Source organism: Myotis yumanensis, unplaced genomic scaffold (genome assembly GCF_028538775.1).
Source record: "Myotis yumanensis isolate MYYU_CA2020_CCGP unplaced genomic scaffold, mMyoYum1.0.hap1 SCAF_6, whole genome shotgun sequence".
Lineage (NCBI taxonomy): Eukaryota > Metazoa > Chordata > Mammalia > Chiroptera > Vespertilionidae > Myotis > Myotis yumanensis.
This window is the reverse complement of record NW_027223757.1, coordinates 89,118,416-89,140,767: the sequence shown is the minus strand read 5'-3', so window position 1 is coordinate 89,140,767 and position 22,352 is coordinate 89,118,416. Positions and strand designations below refer to the sequence as shown.

At 48.1% G+C, this 22,352-nt stretch overlaps 1 protein-coding gene across 2 annotated transcripts in view; it reads left to right on the top strand.

The window, feature by feature from the left end:
• ZFAND3 (zinc finger AN1-type containing 3) overlaps window positions 1-22,136 on the top strand; it is a 337,273-nt gene extending 315,137 nt beyond the window's left edge. For both annotated transcript variants that reach the window (XM_070418650.1, XM_070418649.1), the window contains one exon: window positions 21,747-22,136. In XM_070418650.1, coding sequence (XP_070274751.1) covers window positions 21,747-21,901 — 155 coding nt within the window. In that variant the 3' untranslated portion in view covers window positions 21,902-22,136. The remainder of the gene's footprint in view (window positions 1-21,746) is intronic.
• The last annotated feature ends 216 nt before the right edge of the window (window positions 22,137-22,352 follow it).

Sequence of the window (22,352 nt, the reverse complement as noted above, 5' to 3'; positions counted from 1 at the left end):
TGCAATCCGGGGCCCCTCAAGGGATGTTGGACTGCCAGTTTTAGCCCGATCCCCACAGGCCAGGCCGAGGGACCCCACCAGTGGCAAATCCATGCACCGGGCCTCTAGTATGCATATAAGATCTTTGGTTAATCTCTTTCTGCCCTCCCCCCTCCCCCCTTCCCCCTTCCCTCTTCCAATTTCCCTTTGAGATTCATCAGTCTGTTCCATGTTTCTATGCCTGTGTGTTGAGCATCTGTGCCCTGGTGGTCAGTGCGCGTCATAGCTATCAGTTGAAGGGTTAAACGGTTCCGGTGCACAAAATTTGTGCACTGGGGGAGGGTGTGTCCCTCAGACCGGCCTGATCCCTCTTGCAGTCCAGGACCCCTCGCTCCTTACTGCCCACCTGCTCGCTGCTTCTTACCACTGAGCTCACTGCTCCCTAGCTCTGCCATGGAGGCAGGAGAGGCTCCCGCCACCACCACTGCGCTTGCCAACCATGAATCTGGCTTCTGGCTGACCAGTGTTCCCCCTGTGGGAGCGCACTGACCACTAGGGGGCAGCTCCTGCATTGAGCATCTGCCCCCTGGTGATCAGTGCACATCATAGCAACCGGTTGTTCTGATCGTTCCGCGGCAACGGTCGCTTAGGCTTTTATTGTGTAGACTAGGGGCCCAGTGCATGAATTCGTGCACCTTGAAAGGAACTGTGGGCCGCGAGGCTGCGGTGGGCACAGGGGCCAGTCTCAGCCATCCTTCACGCCCCTGCCCGGCCCCTCCCACCACAGCCCCTGGTCCCCTCTCTGCCAACAGCCCCGCTGCCGCTGCTGATCCCCCGTGTTGACGGTGCTGAGCAATCGGGACCAGCGCCGGGTGCCAGCAATGGTGCGAGTGGCAGCTGCTGCCCCAATCACCTCTCAGGAGCAGCGGGAGATGGAGAAGCCCTGAGGGGTGATCTGGGCCAGATCTGGGTGCTGGCAGTGGGTGCGAGCAGTGGCTCTGAGCACTGGCAGCAGGTGTGAGTGGGGCCGGTGCCAGCAGCAGGTGCGAGCGCCGGCAGGACCGCCGCACGTGGGAGCAAAGAATTTTCAGTAAGCACCAGAGGCTCACCCCATGACAGCGACTGGCACCCCACCTTGGTCTGGCGCCCCCACTCACCTGCTCCACCTTCCCGCAACAGCTGACGCCCCCATGTTCCATGCGCACCCCCTGGTGGTCAGCACGTGTCCTAGCGACCGGTTGTTTGTGCTGCCGTTCGGTCTATTTGCATATTAGCCTTTTATTATATAGGATTACATACTTTTATCTGCCTTGAATTTTTATTGGTAGAGGGGAGAAAAATCAGACAATATATACAGAGGTGGGGAAAAGTAGGTTTACAGTTATGAACATGCAAAACACAGTTTTTTCTTGTATTATTTATTAATGTATTATTTTCCATAGGAACAACTGTAAACCCATTTTTGCCCCATCATATTTACTATCAGATTGGGTAGCATTGCTTGCTTCATCTAATTAAAATTATTTGATATGCAGTGGTTTACTTAAATCCTTAACCTTGGGATGGGTATATTTGCATAAATAAAACCTATGATTTGTCTGGCACATAAATAAGATGGGCTCTTTTGAGGTCATAGACCTATTGTGTGAAAGAAAGATAATAATCACCATTCATGCCTAGCAACCTGTCACTCTCTGACGTAAAATCTAAGCACTTGAGTGACTTTATCTGGTGCCCATCCAGCCCCCTGAACTGATGCAGCAGAAACCACATCAGTAGTGTCCTAGCATGTAATCCAAACACTGTGTACATCTCTGGCCTCTAGGAAATGTGGCATGTCTTGTTGCCAGGCAGCTTAGACTGGCCAGGTGCTTGCTTCTTCATTGAACTAAAATGAGTTTCCTTGAATAACCCATCCTCATTGCTCCTCACTCTGCCCTCCAGTGTAACCTATCACAAATCACCTTCCTCTCCTGCAAGCCTGCTCTTCTGATACTTTAATGCAGTGGCTTTGGCTTCCCAGCACCCTAGTTACTGCTGTGGCAAGGTCATTCACAGAGGTAAAGAACTGGTGTAGGGGCATCAAGGACAAGGTGGGGCACAGGAATGCTGGACTGGCCTCAGTATTTGTCTCCACAGCTTTCCTCATCAGAAGCCCTCACAAAATCTTGGTGTCTTTTTATTTTTTATTTATTTTTAGCAAAACCCTTCCCTTGCTAATGTCCTTCGAGATTGCTCAAAAGTCTTCTCTTCTGCAGAGATCATGGTTGGCCTCTGTTGCTATACTTCTCATAACATATTGCAATTGTCTGTCTACATGTCTGTCCTCCCTGGAAGGGGGAGGGACCATATCATGTTCTTGGGTGGCTCCCCGTTCCTACTTCAGTTCCTGGCATGTAGTGATGCTAGTAAACATTTGAACAAATGAGTGAACCCTATCTCATTGCCATTGTGAGCCTCTGGGTGAAGGAAAAAGAACAGCTTTATTGAGCACTTGCTGTATACTGGATGCCTGAACTGTGTTATATCATTCGATCCTTATAAAAGTATCATTGGACAAATGATATTCCATTTTTACCGAGGTGAACACTCAAGCTTTGAAGTTAAGTAATTAAGGGAACTCCCGGCATTCGAACCCAGGTCTGTCCGACTCCCAGAATCCCACCACTTTTTATGTCCTGTGGGATACCCTCCCAGTTGAGGAGATGACTGTAGCATGAGTTGTCTACATTTTCAGCCATATAGATCTTAGCCTAGGCCTTAAGCACCCCACATTTCAGAGATGCTTTTTATTGAACATTGTGACCTACTATGTGACCCACCGGAACTGGTGTTAATGTCATCCCAGTGCATTGCTCCGTTGTGTTCCATATGCCACTTGTCCCTCCATCTAGATAGGTGCTTCTGCAGGACAGGGCCACAGTGTTGCCACATTTTGTCTCCCACTGCACCTGGTAATATGAGCCAGTTAATTCTTATTGACATTCCATTTGCTCCTGAGTGCTAATTCATGTCCTCATTTTCCTTGAAAACTTATCTCCTCCTGGATACCTTATGCTGTTGACCTCTCCTCAGTGCCCCCAATTTATTACACATAGCTGGATTGTATTGATTTTATTTGCAGTTGATTTCTTGCTTTGCTGCTTATGTCCTTCAGCTGTTTTCCTCTCTGTACATCTCCAGCTGTCTTTAAAGCCAGGAACTAGTGACTTCTTTTTTCCCTTCTCCTCCTCCTGGCCCCAGAACTAGAGTCTGTAAATAGTGCACGGATGACCAGTAAATACTTTTGATTCTTGAGCCTGATAGCTTCTTTCCTTTGCTGGACTGACAGCCCAACACCGGAGCCTGAATCCTTTATTTATTAGATGATATTTCTATAGCATCTTCTCTCTGAAGTGATCAATATCAATAAAGTTTGTTTCTGCTTCTGGAAAGTGCTTTTACCTAAGCAGACCAAGGTTCTGATAAGATCACATGATAGCCCTTACTCCTCAACTCTTGAGCCCTGGAGAGGCAGACTCTAAGAAAAGCCTGGCCATTTCAGGCTTTGCTATCTTGTTCCTGGCAATGAGCCTGAATACAACTGTGACATGTAGCAACACAAGCTCTCCAGTGTTGGTTGATATTATGCTTCTGTACAAAAAAAGGGAATTGAATTGGGGAACGCTGCTGTCTTTTGGAAGGCAGATATGGAGAAGCCCATCTTAGAGCTCAGTACATCTGTTTGTGGGTTGTTGACTCTCACACCGTGCCTGATGTCACTAGGCACTGTGTGAGAGTCAACTCTTGAGACTGAAAGTCATGCCTCTGGGACAGGACCCCCAAAGGGCATGAGACCTAAAGACTCAAACGAGGGCTGGATAGGTGGGGGAAAGTGCTGAGAGATGGTCTCTCCTAGCTAGTGGGAAGAGGAGCTGTCCCACTGCAGATTTGGGTAGTCAAAGCTGACCATGAAATATTGGAACAAAGTTAAGAGGCCAAAACCTGAAAAGGGTGCATGAGTTAGCCCTGTAATTCATTGGAGAAGTGCCTAAAATAATTGGATCAGCTGGCTTCTGTAGGGAATTACTCCCCTTTCCACATGTCCTTGTTTGTACAGACATTATTCCCACTATCAGGGTGAGGCAGAACTCAGTAGGAAATGTAATCATCTCCTGTGGGCTCTGCAGATGGATGAGAGGTGCACACATAGAAGCTGCTTGGTGTGGATTCTTAGGCGTATCACCAGAGTTGGCCTGCCCTGGATCCTGCTGTCCAGAAAACACCCTGCTCTGTCAGGTCCGGAGTTATGGCAACCATAGCTACTGAGGCACCTTGGGAAACAAAGGGGGGGGTGTTGTTGGAGAGAAAAAGGAAGGAAACAAAGTGGAGGACTAGAAATGTAAGGAGATGTGAGGAAGGCAGAAATGGGGGTGTGGTAGGTATGGGAAGCACACTGGCATTTACTCAAGCATGGTGTGATCTTAGGAGGATGCCACTGTCTGTTCCCTCCTGAGAGTTGAAGGGTGTTCTCTTTCTGTGTTGTTGCCTGTGGAGCTGTGAGGTAGAGCCACCTGTACTATTCTCTGCCCCAACACAGTGCCTGGACATAGTTGGAAGGAGGAGATGGCAAGGAGTGCCCCTATTTGCTTATACCTCCTTACACATGATCATGGGTTCTCACCAACTGTTGTACATGCTAAAATGTGCAGTGCCTGGATGGGCAACTGGGAGACAAATGACACTGGAGGTCTGTGTAGAATTCCACGTGATGGCTCTCTTCAGCAGCAGCCAGCTGAGCCTGCTTCTTTATTCTGATGAGTCCTCCTGAAGAGTACTAGTACTCAGGCTGCAGGGGAGCTGGAGAAGTGTTCCAGACAGGTGCTAGATGCTCTCCTCCAAATTTTTCTGTTAAGTATCAGTCAAGGTACTGCTTTGATATAGGAGATGGGTTGTTGTTAGGCCATAACATGGGAGTGGAAGGCAATGGCTATTGAAGACATTTCCCATGGATTAAGGAGGCTTAGTCTAGCAGTGGCCCAATTGTTTCTAGAGGAGCTGAGCAGGCCTTTTTCTCACTGGATTATAAGGACACCTACTGTGCAGCCTCAGGCCACTGCTCTACACAGACATGCTCTTCCTCTTGAGCCATGTCAGCCCAGTAGCCCCTGGGAGGTGGAAGCTGTGAGTCAGCACACGATGGAGTTTGTGCGCCCTTGTGATTAATACACAGGATGACATGTATTCTCTAGAGCTGTGTACTGCAGTGTTACAGATTGACTCAGGAAGGGGAAAATGTTCCAGATTTACAAATTAAAGACTTGTATTAATACTCTTTTTAAAAATTTTAATTAATTAGTTAAATTTTTAAGTATATTTTTATTGATTTCAGAGAGGAAGAGAGAGGGAGAGACAAAAACATCAATGATGATGAAAAAGAATCATTGATCGGCAGGCTCCTGCACGTCCCACTCTGGGGATCAAGCCCACAGCTGGGCATGTGTCCTGACCCAGAATTGAACTGTGACCTCCTGGTTCATAGGTCAATACTCATCCACTGCACCACACCAGCCAGGCTAATTTATTTTTAGGAGAAATATTTTAATATTGCTGTTCGCCCTTTCTCTATAATAGAAGTGTTAACCAAATTCACAATCGACAATGACAGATTGAAACACATGCATGCGATTGGTGCTAGCAAGAGCTTTATGTGTGTTGCACATGCGTAAGTCAACTTAGCCTTTTATATATATAGAATAAACTTGCTTAATTAGACCTGCTTTCTGATTTAGCTAAACTTTTTTCAGCCCAATGAAGCACCCCAACTTCTCTTTCAGGTAATTGTCAGCAACACAGCAGTAAATATCAACACAAAGCAGATTATTATTGTAGATCACGCAGGGAAAACAAAGGATAAAATATTTAACTGCAACAGTGTTTGACTATATTCTGTGCAGTAAGGAAACCTGAAGTCATTTTCAAGGTCCACCATTTCTTACTTCTTTTCAGTCGGGTCAAGTTTATTAACTTTCTAAATCTCCATTTTCTGGCTCATGAAAAGAAAATAGGATTCCACTGAGCCTCCTACCTACCTACTCCAGGACTTCTATGAGGATCAAATGAGATAAGGCACAGGGAAACACTTCACAGACATTTGGTTAAACTGTTTTCACCTGACTATCAAGCAAGTTGTGTTCCTGGGCTGAAGAAACTCCAAAGAGATTAGTCACTAGGGAAAAGAAGCCGGGTGTTGCTACATGATGTCATTACCCGGAGCCCACAGTGACCATTTCCGGGGTGGGCTGTGGGCCACATTTTGCACCCGGGGTCTTGGCAGCATTGGCTGTGATTTGGTGGGGTGTCACTCCAGGGTGGTGGCAGGGCCTGTGTCCCACTTGGGGGAAGCCGAGTGTTGGTTTGTCAGTGCCAGGTCCATGGTGCCGGCCAGTGTGTGTCACAGACGCTCCTGCATTGAGCGTCTGTCCCCTGGTGGTCAGTGCGCATCATAGCGACCAGTCAGATGGTTGGACACTTAGCATATTAGCCTTTTATATATATAGATAGATTGACTGTATTCTCTATGCTGTTCTTTACATCCCCATGACTGTTCTGTAACTACCACTTTTTATTTCTAAAGTCCTTCATCTTTTTCGCCTGTCTCTCCTAACCTCCCCCCATCTGGCAACCATCAAAATGTTCTCTGTATCTATGAGTCTGTTTCTGTTCTGCTTGTTCATTTATTTATTTTTTAATTCCACATATAAGTGAAATCATCTGGCATTTGTCTTCTCTGTCTGACTTATTTTACTCAGCATAATATCCTCTAGGTTCATCCTTATTGTTGCAGATGACAAGATTTTATGGCTGAATCACATTCCATTGTATATATATACCACATCTTTATTCATTCATCTGTTGATGGACACTTAGGTTGTTTCCATATCGTGGCTATTATAAGTAATGCTGCAATAAACATAAATGTATATTTCTTTTCGATTTAGTGTTTTGGGTTTCTTCGTATAAATACCCAAAAGAAGAACTGCTGGGTTCTTCTTTTCATCTTATAGCCTTTCTTTTAAAATCTAGTTTGTCTCCTGTGAGTATTGCTGCCCCAGTTTTTGTGTGTGTGTGTGTTTCCATTTCTTTTCAGTCTCTGTCTATCTTTTCATCTGAAGTGAGTCTTTTGTAGACAGCATATGTAAGGCCTTGTTTTGTTATCCATTCAGTCATCAAATGTCTTTTTGTTCTTGTTATTTCTAGGATATTTCGCCATGCACTGGGTCTCTAGTTTCTTATAATACTGGATTGGTGGTGCTGAACTTTGGTTTTTTCTTGTTTGGGAAGTTCTTTATATGACTTTTGATTCTAAATGATGGCTTTGCTGGGTAGAATGATCTTGGTTGTAGGTCCTTGCTTTTCATTACTTAGCAAAGTTTCTATTGAGAAATCACCTATCTTATGGGAGCTCCCTTGTAGGTAACTGACTGCTTTCTCTTGCTTTTAAACTTCTCTTTTTTGTTTTTAACCTTTTGCATTTTAATTATGACATGTCTTGGTATGCGCCTCTGGGTTCATCTTGTTTGGGATTCCCTGTGCTTCCTGGCCTTGTATGTCTATTTTCTTCACTAGGTTAGGGAATTTTTTTATCATTATTTTTTGAAATATGTTTTCAGTTATTTGCTCTCTCTCTTCTCCTTCTGGGCACACCAATGATGTGAATGTTGGTACACTTGAAGTTGTCCCAGAGTCTCTTTACTTATCCTAATATTTTTTTAGATTCTTTAATCTTTTTGCTGTTCCAATTGTGTGTTTTCTGCTTCCTTATCTTCCAAACTGCTCATTTGATTCTCTGCTACATCTACTCTACTATTGATTCTCTATAATTTATTTTTTATTTCCGTTAGTGTATTCTTCATTTCTAACTGGTTCTTCTTTATGGTTTCCATGCCCTTCTTTATACTGTTGAGGGTCTCACTAAGTTCCTTGAGCATCCTTTGTCTCCTCATTTTGGCTTTTTCCCTGTGTTTGTTTTTATGTATTAGGTAGAACTACTATGTCTTCTGGTCTTGGTAGAGTGGCCTAATGTAGTAGGTGTGCTGTAGAGCCCAGTGGCATAGCCTCCCCAAGTCACCTGAGCTGGGCCCTCTATGTAGGCTGTGTGCACCCTTCTATTATAGTTGAGCCTCAGTTGCTGTTGGCATGTCACTGGGAGGGATTGATCCCTAGGCCGATCAGCTGTGGTAACCAGTGCGACAAGAGCAGAGGAGCTTCTTTGCAGGAACTAACCACACAACTCACTTCACTGGGGCTTTGGTGCCCACTAAGTCCACCCCGTGAGTGTGTCACGTGTGGAAGTGGTTGGGTTGTAATCCAGCATGGTCTGATGCTGTTCACCAGGTGCACTGGCTCTGAGGTCTCCCAGGAGGTGCAGGCCAAGGTCAGCCACTGCAGGAGCCCTCCCCAGGGCCATCCCCATGAGCTACAGAGCTGTCTGCAGTGTGGTAATACTCTTGCATCAATTAAATTGCTCTTTCCTTGAACTGAAGTGTTACCCCAGGATTAATTTTCCAGGGAATCTGGGGTAACTGACTAATAGGGCAGAGTAGGAAATGAATGTCAGTGGGAACCTGTATGATTATGTTCAGCTCTTCAGTATCTGTACTTAACAAATTTGTGATCACGAGTTACAGCCAAGTTTTAATTCCAAGAGAGCATCTGATGACATCTTGGACATTTTTGGGTTGCCTCTCAGAGCGACCTTAGCAAATATAGGCTCATATAGGGAATAATGGGCAGTAGAAAAGCATAATTAGGAAAGTAAGAAAATGGGATATTCCCCAGCCAGACAATAGTTTTTCTTTTTTAAACTAATCCTGAGGATATTTTTTCCATTGATTTTTTTTTAGAGAGAGTGGAAGGGAGGGGGCAAGACAGAGAGAAACGTCGATTGGTTGCCTCCTGTGTGCACCCCGACTGGGGCTGAGGATTGAGCCTGCAACCGAGGTATGTGTCCTTGACCGGAATTGAACCCGCAACGCTTCAGTGCGTGGGCTGACACTCTAACCACTGGACCAAACCAGCTAGGACCAGACAATAGCTTTTAGATTGCACTCACTGTAGCCCTGTTCACCCAGGTAACTGGAAGTAGTGTGGAGGCAGTTCTCTCCAGGAATGGGGACAGGCTGATGGTGGTACTGTTGCCAGCATTAAACATTCTTTCATTGCTAGAAGTAATTTTTTCTCTTTTTAATGAGGCAAATATTTACTCAAGTTATTTATTTATTTAGTCTACTTACTAATCTTTTTTGAGTTCCAGAGGAATAGCAGGAAATAGCACAGAGGAGAGATCCAGTATGCAGGGAACAGGTAAATAAGGTACTCTGATGGGAGTAAGTACCATGGTGTAACAGAATGGTAGAGAACAAGGGAGCACGAGACAGCTTCCAGAGGATAGGCCAGCATCTGGAAGGAGGGGAAAGCTGAGCTCAGCCATAGAAGCTGGGAGAGCCAGCCATCCAAGAGCTGGGAGGGACATGTGCTAGATGGAGAGAACAGTGTCGGCTGTGGAGGAACAAACGGGCATATCTGGGACCAGAAAGGCGGCTCTGGGGTTGGAGCATAGAGCATGAGGAGAGTGCAGAGGCAGGCGGACATCCATTGGGTCTAGTAGGCTTTTGCAGGGAATTAGAAATTTTATTATAAAGTTGTGGGAAGGCATTGAAGGGTTTGAAGCAAAGGAGTGATAAGATCTGATGTACATTTTAAAATTATCCCTCTGGGAGATAACCATAACTGCTTGTGTATGCATAGACTCTAAGAATACATAAGGACTGGTAGTGGTGGTTGCTCTGCCTCTGAGGAGAGAAACTGAGAATGTGGTGGTAAACTTATTTTGCTGAATATTATTTTATACAGATTGAGTTCTATTATATCCATGTATTACCTATTCAAAGGGGAATTAATTAACAAATATTAAAAAGCACATTTCAGGTCAATTACCCTAAAAAAACAAAGAAGAAAAGCAAGAAATCCCTCTAACTGCTGTGAGGGAGAAGCCTTGGAGGGCAGCACAGGCAAAAACAGGGAGAGTCATTGTAGGCTCTGGGAGAGGCGTGGCCTCTCTGTGTGGGTCCAGCCTGCTGCCTTTCTTCCCGTTCCATCAGCATGCTGCACTCATCCTGCCATGGGATGTTTGCATGAAGTGGAGAGAAGTAGGGCAGATTCAGGACATCACAGAGGGACAGCAACAAGATTACTAAAAAAGATGTGAGGAGTGAGGGAAAGAGAGGAACCGAGGACAAGTCCTGGGTGTGGCTGGACTGTGTGGGTGTGGTGCCCCTCGCTGAGGCAGGGACGATGAGAAGATGAGCCAATTCAGGAGTCAGGAGGATTGGGGGTTCTGTCCTGAGCATGTTGAGGTTCCTAGTAGCCAGTCTAGTTGGAGGTGCTTGTCATGTAGGCAGGTGGAGATGGGAGTTTGGAGTTTAGGGGAAGTATTTATGGGTGGAAACAAGTCCAAGAGACATTTAGATTATACTTGAAGCCCTGGGTCTGGGTGAGGTCACTTACAGGAGGGAATATAAATGGAGAAGATGCAGGAAGGCCACATTCTGGGGTGGTTTTAAAAGAGAAGCCAGTCAAGAATTCCAAGGAGCAACACCCATCCAGGTGGGAGGAAAATCGAGGAGCTTGATCATCGCTGAAGGCAAGAGAGGGAAGTGCTTCAGGATGAGGATATTCGATTTGGCCACTTGAGCTCTTAACTGGCTTTCACTTGTCCCCTGAGCTTCGGAGAACAGTCTACTTGTAAGAACCTCTGACTCATTCACTCAACCGAAGTATTTTGAGTGAGCTGCACATTGTTCTAGGCATAGGGGATGTGTGCTAAATCACGGAAGCATGGTTCTTGTTTTCATGAAGTCTAGTCAGGGAAACACGTTAACTGTAAAAATTATACAGATGACCTTACAATTATAATTGTGACCAATGACGGAAGGAAAAGTCCAAGATGCCTTACAAGCATGTAATGGGGTCCTAGCCTACTCTGAGGGACTAGGAAGGTCTTCTTGAAGAAGAGCCATTGAAACAGGCCTGAAGAAGCAAGACCTTAACTAGCTGGCCAGTGCGTCTAGACCAGCCGTGGGCAAACTACAGCCCTCGGGCCGGATCCGGCCCATTTGAAATGAATAAAACTAAAAAAAAAAAGACCGTACCCTTTTATGTAATGATGTTTACTTTGAATTTATATTAGTTCACACAAACACTCCATCCATGCTTTTGTTCCAGCCCTCCGGTCCAGTTTAAGAACCCATTGTGGCCCTCGAGTCAAAAAGTTTGCCCACCCCTGGTCTAGACTCTAGAGCATAGAGTTACTAGAAAGTGAATGGCACAAGGGGAGTCAAAGAGGCAGCAGAAACAGGAGCACACTGTCCTGATTCTCGGGAAACTGAAAGGGTTTAAATATGAGTCACCAATCACAAACGGGTGGGCGGAATCACTTCACTGCTGTGAAGAGGATGAATTTGACTTGGGCAACAACCTATAGGAGGCTGTGCAGTAGCCTTGGCAAGAGATACACTGGGGGCTTTGACCAGGTGGTGATAGTAGAGAGGGAAAGAAGAGAGTGGATTTGATCTTTGGACATAGCATCCACACGACTTTGTAATTGAATGTAATAATGAAGAAGATACCAGTGATGACTCCAGGTTTGTGTCATAAGCCATTGCCGGCATTGCATGGTGGCCATGTTCTCGTAGAATGAGGGATACTGAAGGAGAAGCAGGTTTGTGGGGAAGTAGTAGCAAGTGTCCCATTTTGGAGATCTTAAGTCAGACATCCCAGATACCAAGTAGGTAATTGGATACAGTCATGGAACTCCAAAGAGAGGTCTGGGTAGAGAGAAATTTCAGTTGTCAGCACATATAGTTAGAACATTAAACTTTGCGAGAGCATGTGGTGAGACAGAGAGTCCAGCACTGGATCGTTCTATAATGTTAAGGGAAGTAGATGAGGAGCTACCAGAGAAGAAGAAGGAAAACAAGGAAAGCGCCTATGTCACAGGGCCCGTGGGAGTCGTCAGCCGTTCCAGGTGCTGTCGGTGAGAACTGACAGGGCTCATTGGATTAGCAGTGCTCAGGCTCCATTCTGGTGGTTTTTTATGCCCCTCCCCACCGACTCCCCAGATAGGAAGTCTCTAGAATCCTGGAGTGGTCTGTCCATTCAGTGAGAGGGTTAACTATCTATAGTACATAATCTGACCTAAAATTTGAGCTTATGTCTGCAGCTAAAACAATCTTCTGTCACTGAGTAACCCTCTTTCCCTCCGGGGGAGGTGTGTTTAAATAAACTAACTTTAAACACAGGGAATCCAGAAGCCAGCTTTGCTCCCCCCACCCCCATCACTCTCTCCCTCTCTCTCTCTCACACACACACACACACAACGGACACACACAAGTTGTGGGACTTGTGACCCTATAGCTCAAACTTTGTGAAAATAGAGACCCATGCTTATACTCCTAAGGTCCTCAGAATGACCTTTTGGAGGTGTGAAAACAAGAAGCATGTGGACTTTTCATTCTTAAAAGTAGCACATCAGACAAGTGCACGTGGTGCTGGACAGTTTGGTAAAACATAGGTGGTTTGCAGTGTCCACAACCCATTGCTTCCTCCCACTCATCCTTTCACTGCGGCTCCCAGCCCGACCGTCTCAGGGAAACAGACATAGGGCTCTTCAACACCCGCCAGGCCGAGCTGAACTTTGGAATGCACGTGCTCTGCCTCTGCTTATGAAAGCGGCTTGCAGAATTCTCAGCCATGCCTGCGGGGAAGCCCCCGCCAGAGCAAAGAAGCACGCTCTGCTGTCCTTGGAAAGTTCTTGAGTCCCTTTCATGGTCCCTACCCACTGAGTGCTCTTCAGGCTGCCTTGTGTAGTCTTCATATATTTAAATCAGGTTTCTCTACAATTTGCATATCTTCAACAGAAATCTTCACAACACTTGTCACTTGGCATGCATGTACAGTCTGTACAGAGACGTTTGTGGAAACTTGTGTATCACATGTCCAGAGGAAGATTTCTTTGTTCATTCTCCTTGTCAGTAGCGGCTTCTCAAAGGAGAAGGGAACCAGTCTAGACTGAGAAGTAAAAGGGGGCGCAGAGCAGGGGAGGAGGTGCCTCCCAGCCTTGAAGCCAGGTGTGTTAGTTATACTGTGTAAGGGACAGGAAGACAATGGCTGAAAGAGCCACCCCAGTAACAGCCAACCTCATTGGTGCTGGGACTTCAGGCGCACCAGCTGCTTTGATGCCCATAATAGCCCCATTTTGTAGGGACCACAACTGAGGCTCTGAAAGGCTACGTAGCTTGCCCGCAACCACACAGCTGTTAAAGCTGTGCAGCTGAACGGGGCTCCAGGACTCCAGGCTCAAAGCCCGAGTGCCTGCCTCCCTGAATTACCCAGAAAGGGAACTCAAGGGTCCCCTGTGGAGGGACTTGCCATAGCAGTAGGGGTGGGACTAAGCCATAGGTCTCTCCCAGCTTTTGTCTGTCGTCTTTACGCTCCCCTACCACCCAGCATGTGGATTGAAAGGCCATTGGAGAAAATGTGGGGAGTATTCCTTTCTTTCCCAAGTGTTGTTCTGGAGAGAGACACATGGCATCTATAGTCTGATGCCCCCAGTGGCATTGCCACTTGGATATTTTGTGACTTGGATGAACTGGCTCTTGCCAAATTAGCTTTCAGGGATGGCCAAATAGGCCACGCTTCCCTAGCCAAGCCACTGGCCCACGCTGTGCCCTCGGTGGCTCTTGGTAAAACGGTACAGCCCTTTCTTTTGTCTCCACTGCATCTTTGGAGCTGGTTTTCTAGGAGACGTTTCTGTTTGAGAAGATAATCTTTTTCTTTTTTTAATTTAAATTCTTTATTGTTTAAAGTATTATATATGTTTCCTTTTTCCCCCATTGACCTCTCCCTGGCCGCTCCCAACCCCCAGGACATGCCCTCACCCCCCTACTGTCTGTGTCCATTGGTTATGCTTATATGCATGCATACAAGTCCTTTGGTTGATCTCTTACCTCCTCCCCGCCTCCCCGCTTCCTACCCTCCTCTTTCTTCCCTCTGAGGTTTGGCTGTCTGTTCGATGCTTCTATGTCTCTGGATCTATTTTTGTTCATCAGTTTATAGTCATTATATTCCACAAATGAGTGAGATCATGTGACATTTACCTTTCTCTGACTGGCTTATTTTGCTTAGCATAATACCCTCCAGGTCCATCCATGCTGTTGCAAAATGGTTAAGAGTTCCTTCTTTTTTACAGCAGCATAGTATTCCATTGTGTAGATGCACCACAGTTTTTTAATCCACTCATCTGCTGATGGGAACTTGGGCTGTTTTCAAATCTTAGTTATGGTAAATTGTGCTGCTATGAACCTACGGGTGCATATATCCTTTCTGATGGGTTCTTCTGATTTCTTGGGATATATTCCTAGAAGTGGGATTACTGGGTCAAATGGCAGTTCCATTTTTAACTTTTTGAGGAAACTCCCTACTGTTTTCCACAGTGGCTGCACCAGTTTGCATTCCCACCAGCAGTGCATGAAGGTTCCTTTTTCTCAACATCCTTGCCAGCACTTGTTGATTTGTTGATGATAGTCATTCTGACAGGTGTGAGATGGTACCTCTTTGTCCTTTTGATTTGCATCTCTTGGATGATTATTGACTTGGAGCATAGAGAAGACAACCTTTCAAAGAATAAGGAAATGCTGAAAGAGGAAGCCAAACAATTCAGGAGCCTGAGAGGAGTAATCACCCCCCAAAAACAAGTTCTCTGCCAGGACTTCACCATTCTCCTGGGGCATGACGGGAGGCCAGGAGTGCAGGCACCTCAGAGGGTTTTTCAGATCCTAAAAACTGCCCAGGTACCAAGAGACTAATGCTGCCTGCTTTCAGCTACTGAAATGAAATGATGTTTGAAAGACCAAGTCATTACTCCAGTAGCAAAAACTGCCTTGAGCTCTTTTCTCTTAGTCTTAAATGTATGTCATCTCTAGATAAAACAGCCTAGCATAATGTGAGCCTGCAGCCAGCCCCTTCTCCTGTGCACTGAGGACTTAAAGGGCTTGCTCAGAGGAGGGTTCTCACAAGTCAGAGTGATGGCTTAGGATCCTTCGTGGTGCGGACACCCGTCCTCCCCCACCCTGGCCAGACCCCACTCATCCCCACCCCCACCCCCAGTGGCACAAATAAGTTTGTCCTCTTAGAGGCAAGAATGAAGGGTGGGAAGACTTGTTCTCTGAATGTCAGGTGAAGTGAGGCTGCCAGGGTTGGGTGATGGAAGAGGACATTACTGGGTAGGGCACACATTCCCCACAGAGGGGAGGAAAGAAGTCATTAGAGTTTCTGCAAGAAAGGGGCTGTCTGGGGAGACTACAATAGAGGACACCTAGAGTGGTGAAGTTTTTTTACTTTTAGAAAAGGTGTTGGGAGCTTCACTAAGCTGGACTGGGCCCGTTTCATCTCCCCGCACTGACTGCTCTCGTAGCGCACACGGCTGCCCGAGTCCTTGCACAGGCTCCTGTGTCTGTGCCTCCTGCCACACTGCTTTTGGTCTAACATTTAGCTTGTATCTACCTGGTATTTTAATTAATTGTGGGGGCAGGTGATTGCTTCTGTTTTAGAATGTTTTCAGTATGAGTTAGTGGTTTTTATTAAATTGTCAAGTAGAGTGGCTCTTCTCCTTCCCTTTGAAAGACAGACATACCGATGCTCACCTTGACAATTCACTGTGGCTTTGGTTCTGGCACTCTGGGCAGCTGACCTGTCCCTCAGCCCATCTCCTCCCCCAGCCCCGCCAAGTATTGTCAACCAACTCAGGAGCCGGGATCCAGGCTGTTTGCTGGAGTGTGATGCTTTTCCCTCCGCCTGCAAAGCCAGGAGTGGAGAAGAATGCAGAGTAGACGCAGTCCATTCCCAAAACACCTGCAGCTGCTTTGCCTGTACTCTGGGCCTGATGAAGTAAATGCATTAAGATCTTTAAATGCGTTTTTGTGTTTCAGTTCTGCCTTGGGCATTGGTCAGTGGATGTGGTGTAATCCAGGGATTGTTGCTGGTGTGAGTATAAATGGCCAGTGCTTTCCAGCAAGCTTTCCTGTAGCCACCTGCTGTTCCCCCTGGGTACTTACAAATGAGCTATGAGGTCAGTGAGCTGTCCTGAGCTTTAAGAAACTCTGAACTTGCTGGAAAAGGTGATTCTTTTCTTCTAATGAGCTTGCCTGGTCATTTCAGTCACATGGGTCAGGCGTCTTTGTCATTTATTTTTTAAGTGGGCCCTTTAGATAGCAAATGGTACCTGTGGAGATTTGGGGGTCCTTACCTAGGTCTCTCGGGGCGTTTCTGGAGGACTGGGGTAGGCTCTGCTTGCTGGAGCGCATGCGCACCTGTTGGAGCAGCCTCGGATTTTCCTCCTCACTGGCCACGCCTATCAGGGCCTCGTTGCCGGGCTGCAGCTGGCACCCCAGGACCCACATGTCCATGCACAGACGGTGTGTGCCGCCAGCTCAGGCTGCACTCCGGTGGGTGGGTCTACAGAGCCTGGGTCCCCAAAGCTTGTTGGTATTTTTAGATTCTGCTTGAACTTTGGACAATTTGAAATTCAAATGAACAAGAAAGTGTAAAACATTTCTTAAGAGTGAGGTAAAAACACCGAGCACTGGCGCCGAGGCCTGCCTGGTCCCTGGTCCCTGCCCTGACTAAAAGGGGGGCCTCCAAATTGGGGGAAGCTTCAAGGAAACAGTTGTTTAATTAAGGTCAAAAGTGTCCAGAGCTACCCAGTTCTGTCAACTTTAAATTGTGCTTTTTATTCCAAGACAAAGTTGAAAAGCAATATTTCAGTCTGGTGGGGATCGAATAAAAATGACAAGAGCTCAGACTTTGCATGTGAATTCTGGGTGCCCTTTCTTTGTCTCCCTTAGGTAATTCCATAGAGAAAGATCGTTCTAACCCCTTTAATTCTTAGGGTTTGGAAGCAAGTGCTGGCCTGGGGGCCCAGGGTCTCAGCCAAAGGTAGGGGCTGCACTGCCCAGGCCTGTGGTGAGGGAGCAGCGAGGCAGGGCAGGGAGCTGCAGGACAGGCCTGCTGTGGTTCAGCTGCCCCGAGGCCTGCCTGCCAGAACTGAGCAGTGGAGGACACAGACTCTCCTGGGGCCCTGGGCAAGGCCTCTGTCTAGGTGCTCCTCTGGGGCAGCCATTGCTGCTGGGTTTTATAAACAAGTAAGTGAAACAGAAATATCGCAGCAACTTTCAAAGCACTGAGAGCAAGGTGTTGAGTGTATGCCATCTCTGCCTAATGACAGCATTTGTACACATTGTTCTTGATCATCATTGCTTCGTCTTAGAATACCCTGGTCAGCAGAGGTGAGGGTTAGCAGTGGGTGAGCTCATCTGAATGAATTGTGTGCCTTTTAGGTGTTCGCTTGAAAAGCTGAAGGGTCAGGTCAGAAGTTTGGTTTCCATCAAATGAGCGTCTTTAGAAACCTACATGTCAGAACTCCGAATCCTGGGAGAATGAGCCTCGGGCCCATTTTCTGCTGGAAATGCGTGTCAGGGCCATCGCGTTGGGCATCTTCAGGTTTGTGTGGCAAATGGCTCGGTGGTCCCAGCCCCAGGTCTGCGTCAGGACGGCCGTGTCCAGAACGCTTGCTTGTACCATCGGCACCCTCCGCTGAAATGCCTGTCCTCCCACGAGCACCCGCAGGCCTCTGTTCAGGGCGTATGCGCTTCTCTTTCACACAGGACCCTTTGGGGACAGAGAGTTAGACAGGTGTCAGGTTGTGTTTTTGCCTCATGCCATAATCTGTCTCTGATGATGACAGTCAGGGAAGCTCCTGATCTCTCCTCACCTCTTGCCGCCCACAGCCACAGGTATGTGCAGGGCCCTGGGATGAGCCCCTGGTGGTTCAGCCACGGTGGCTGTCTACACAGGCATTCTCTCCCTCCCCTGTTGCTGCCTCCGTAGTTAACGAAGGTTCTCTCATTCTGAGAGTGTAGTTGCCGGAGACCTTCTGGAGGCATTCCAGCCCAGCTCACCAGTGCGCTGCCTGGTATCACCTGCCGTGGTCTGGCCTCCTGTCCCTCTCCCCACGCCCACGATGGCCAGCAGGTGCCAGGTAATGGCAGGCAGATAGGGGCCCGGAGTGCGAGGCCGTGGGACATGCTCACAGAGCTGCGGCCTCCCCTCACTCCCTGTTTAGTCAAGGGCTCATCCCAAATTGCTTTCGTGCCAGCGAGCAAAGACATGCCCACACAGGTTCCTGAGTGTGTTGTGCAGATTTACCAGAAACACCTCTGGCAGCTGGGAAGGAGCTCTGCCTGCGGCCTCCCCCGCGGCCAGTGCTCCACGCAGACCAGTCGCCTGGGCTCCACGACATGGGCCCTGTGGCCCAGCAGGGAAAGGGCTGAGGTGCAGCCCCAGTTAGCAGGCAGGTCATAGCTTCAAAAACGTTTTCATTGGGCGTTTTCCTCTCTTGTGGGGGTCAGCATCCTTTTACTCATATCCTCCTCCCCTTTATTTCTCCTAATCCCTCCAAAGCACTGCATGGTAACGAAAGTACAGCTCTCGTTAGCAAAAGTATACTATACTGACTTGTCCTGAAAAGTGCATGAAGCTGAACTCTGGGGCCTAATGGGAGTGATAGATATGGGTTGTGTGTATGTGAATAAGTAAGTGACTTCAATGTTGACATATAACTTTTTTTGTTTAATATATTTTCATTGATTTCAGGGAGGAAGGGAGAGGGAGAGAGAGAGAGAGAGAAACATCAATGATGATAGAGAATTATTGATCAGCTGCCTTCTGCACATCCCCTGACCAGGAATCAAACTGTGACCTCCTGGTTCATAAGTCGACATTCAACCACTGAGCCACGCCGGCCAGGTGATATGTAACTTTAAAATCAGGGGAAGTAATTGTGTGATGACACCAAAGCCTGGGCCACAGCAGCTGCTCAGTTCAGTCCCTTGTGTGTTTGTGCCTCTGGACATGCCTTGTTTGACCTTCTCTGGAGAGGCCCCATAGGCTCTGGTGAACGGTGTGGAGGGCGGCCTGGCCAGGGTGGAGGCCGCCAGTTCCCTGTGCTCTCACTGCTCATCACTGAGGTTAGGAGCAGGCATCTTCCCATACCCAGCTCAGTCTCCAGAATTCCACCAAGAGTCATCGAAAGTCCATGGCACTAGCACTGGTTTCTGGAAATAGATCTGTGGGTACCAGGAAACGAGGATAAAGGCCCGTCCCACTCCCCGAGTCATTCCCACCCTCCCGGTATCCCACTACTGACGCTGCAATGCACGTCGTCGATGGGCTGCTGTCAGTGGGTAATACCTGTTCAGCATTTGGGACAAGTTCCAGCGGGCACCCTCCTCCCGATGAGTGATCCTCACAGGAGCGGGAACCGAGCTTCACTAAGCCTCTAGTAACCTCGGCACGGCCACTTGGGAAGCCAGCTTTCCAAATTGCCCAGTGAGTTACAATGCTGTGGACCCTCCTCTTACCAGCACCACCCCCAAACTTAGCTGCTGGTCCGTGGTTTTCACCTTTCAAAAATGCAGTGCCAGGTGCTAATGTGTGTTTAATAGAGGTTCACAGAACTTGGTAGAGAAATGAGGGGTGTTGGGCTGGATGGAGAATCCATGGGCAGGTAGCGAGAATATGTGGAAGTTTCTGTCACCCCTGGGGCTCTCAGATCCACTAAGTTGCTGCCCCCTAGCTGTTGGAAGGCAAGCTAAGCAGAGTTGTAGGGTGCGTGGGTAGGACAACACTGGAGTGTCTTCCCTCCGCTCCAGCCTGCCTCGTGAGATGTGAGCCTGAACCAGGTCCACATAAATTTCATGGGCAATCTATTTCCTGCTACTTTTATTCAACGAGCACCATTCATCAGGAGAGATAAGCCCTAGGACATTCTCCTGCATCACCCCAATATCTTAAAGAAAGGGAAGGGAGGGAGCAGGGGTTCTCCCACCCCTCACTGTAGACGCTAGGAATAAAATGCCTGCTCACACTTGCTCCCCCCCCATCAGGTGGGCTCTGCTGCACAAAGATTGCTGTGCTTGGTAGTTGGGGGGTGCCATCCACGCTTCTGCTGGGAAATCCTTAGGAGAAAGGCGGCTGGTATTCGATAGCTTCGAGTAATGAACTCATCAGTAAATAGAACACGTGAGCTCATTAATCTTCACTTTGCCTTTGGACCAAGTGGGAGCTCAGCTTCTCAGGAGACAAAATTTCATCTCTGTTCCTTTCCTTAAACCCAATCCAATTTAGAGTGAAACATGGCCGAGCTCTCCCTGAGAGCCGTGAGTAATGCGCTTTCTCGCACAGTGGATGGTCCAGGCTCGGCCCATGCCCCGTGCCCCGTGCACACAGGAGCTCAGGGCAAAGGAATGTTCTCTGGGTGAAGTTTATTTTTAAAAGTTAAGGCTGTCGAAACTTTCGTTCATTCTGGCCATTCAGTCTTTGCTCCAACTTCTGCTGTTCTTCTGAAATCACTGCCTCTACCCCTTGTCTCTGAAAAGAACAGAAATTGAGGGTGTGGAGATGAACGGCTCCCAGTTTGCAAGGAGTGGCTTCCTGGCCATCAGGATCAGTCTAGGCTTCAGAAAAGAAGTCTGAGCAGAGGTGCTGCTTGGAGAGTGAGGAGAGCCCTGGGGCGGCAGGGCTGCTGGGGGGGCGGGGGCTGCTCCAGGCCAGGGAAAGGAGGCTTAGGGTGTGTTCACATGCACCCCCAGGCTGGTCCTGTGGACCTGGTGTAGGCCCGTGGACCCTGAGGTGTGGCGAGATACAGCTGATGGAGGAGGAGCAGCCAGCACTGGCAGGGGCTTCCCAGCACCACCTCTTACCCCAAAGCGAGGGTTCAGGAGGCATCAGGTGTCTATCCGCCTTGCACATCCACGTACCCACCAGCCTTCCTAGAAGTTGATCAGACGAGGGGAGGGGTTGGTCACATTCTGATGCAGGGATGTTCCCTCTGTCCTCTGAGCCTCTTCTCATTATTCCCCATCAGAGGGACTGCATCAGCCCCTCCTCCATCCCTTTTTCTACCAGCTTCACCAGTGTCTCCCTCAGACCTCTCTGCTCCAGAGAGAGGACCAAGCCTGAGTGCGGGACCTCAGCCTCCTACCTGCCAAGTGGAGTTTAGAAGCATCAGGCCCCTTGGAGATGATGGAGCTCAGCATTTCTGTTTTGTCCTGTTTTTATGTCACACCTTTTCTAGCACTGAAATAATCCATTTTTCTTTGAGAGCCCCCTTCACATGCAGGTTATGGTTTGAGCTCTCCCACGATCCCCCAAGCCCTAGCTGTACAGAGGTAGAATGTAATTTAACATCATCACTTGGGCTGCTCCCTGTCTTCCTCCGAGTAATGCTGGTGTCCTGGGTGGATGTTCCAGGGACGATGCTGAGCCGGCGGCTCTGCTCCCTGCCTGCCCGGTGGCCGGAGGGAAGGAGCTCGGAGCCCTCTGCTCTCCTAGGGAAAGGTGTGTCCGCAGCAGCAGCCTCCTTTGGGTTCTGTCTCCAGGGTCCATCCAGGCATGAGCAGCATTAAATGCCCAGTCGGCCTCTAAGGACATCACACTGAGCTGAGGGGGGCAGGGGCTCTGTAATAAACCCTTTAGCAGCAGGAGCCTCTGCCGTGACCGTCCACCCACTGAGGTGCCCCTCCCGCCCTCCAGACAGAGTGAGAGCCAGGCTTTGGGCATTTGGAAGCCACCCTAACCCTCTGTTTTCTCTGCTTCTTCTGCTTCTGCAGGTTATGTGTTCTGTATGTTACATCGCCTCCCCGAGCAGCATGACTGTACGTTTGACCACATGGGCCGAGGCCGAGAGGAAGCCATCATGAAAATGGTGAAACTGGACCGGAAAGTGGGGCGCTCCTGCCAGCGCATTGGGGAGGGGTGCTCGTGAAGGCCAGCACGGCCGCCCGTGACGCTGTTCTTAGTTCACTGATGTTAGCCTTATTTAGGACAGAGTCAGCCAGACACCTTCACTGGGCACGCGTCAGACCACAGCCAGTCCGTTTCCTTTCTTTAGCCAGCCATCCTGGTACTGTAGTTTAGGGGTTGATGGTGGTTGAAATTGATTTCTGGCTGGTTACTAAGGTGCCTGCTAGCCATTGTATAAAATTAAAACATGAAGAATATTTTTTTGAGCATGGCTAGTGGATTTAAAACAACACACACCTGTCACTGCTGGAGTCAAACTTACAAAAAGCCTTAAGCGGAAAGGGTTCCAGGCGGAGACTCTGAGTTAGTCGAGGAGTAGAAGCTGGTGTTCAGTCCCCACACCGCACACGGCTCTGCCAAAACTCTGGTTCATGTCCGGCCTTTCACCTCCTCACTTGTCCTTAGTCCCAGCA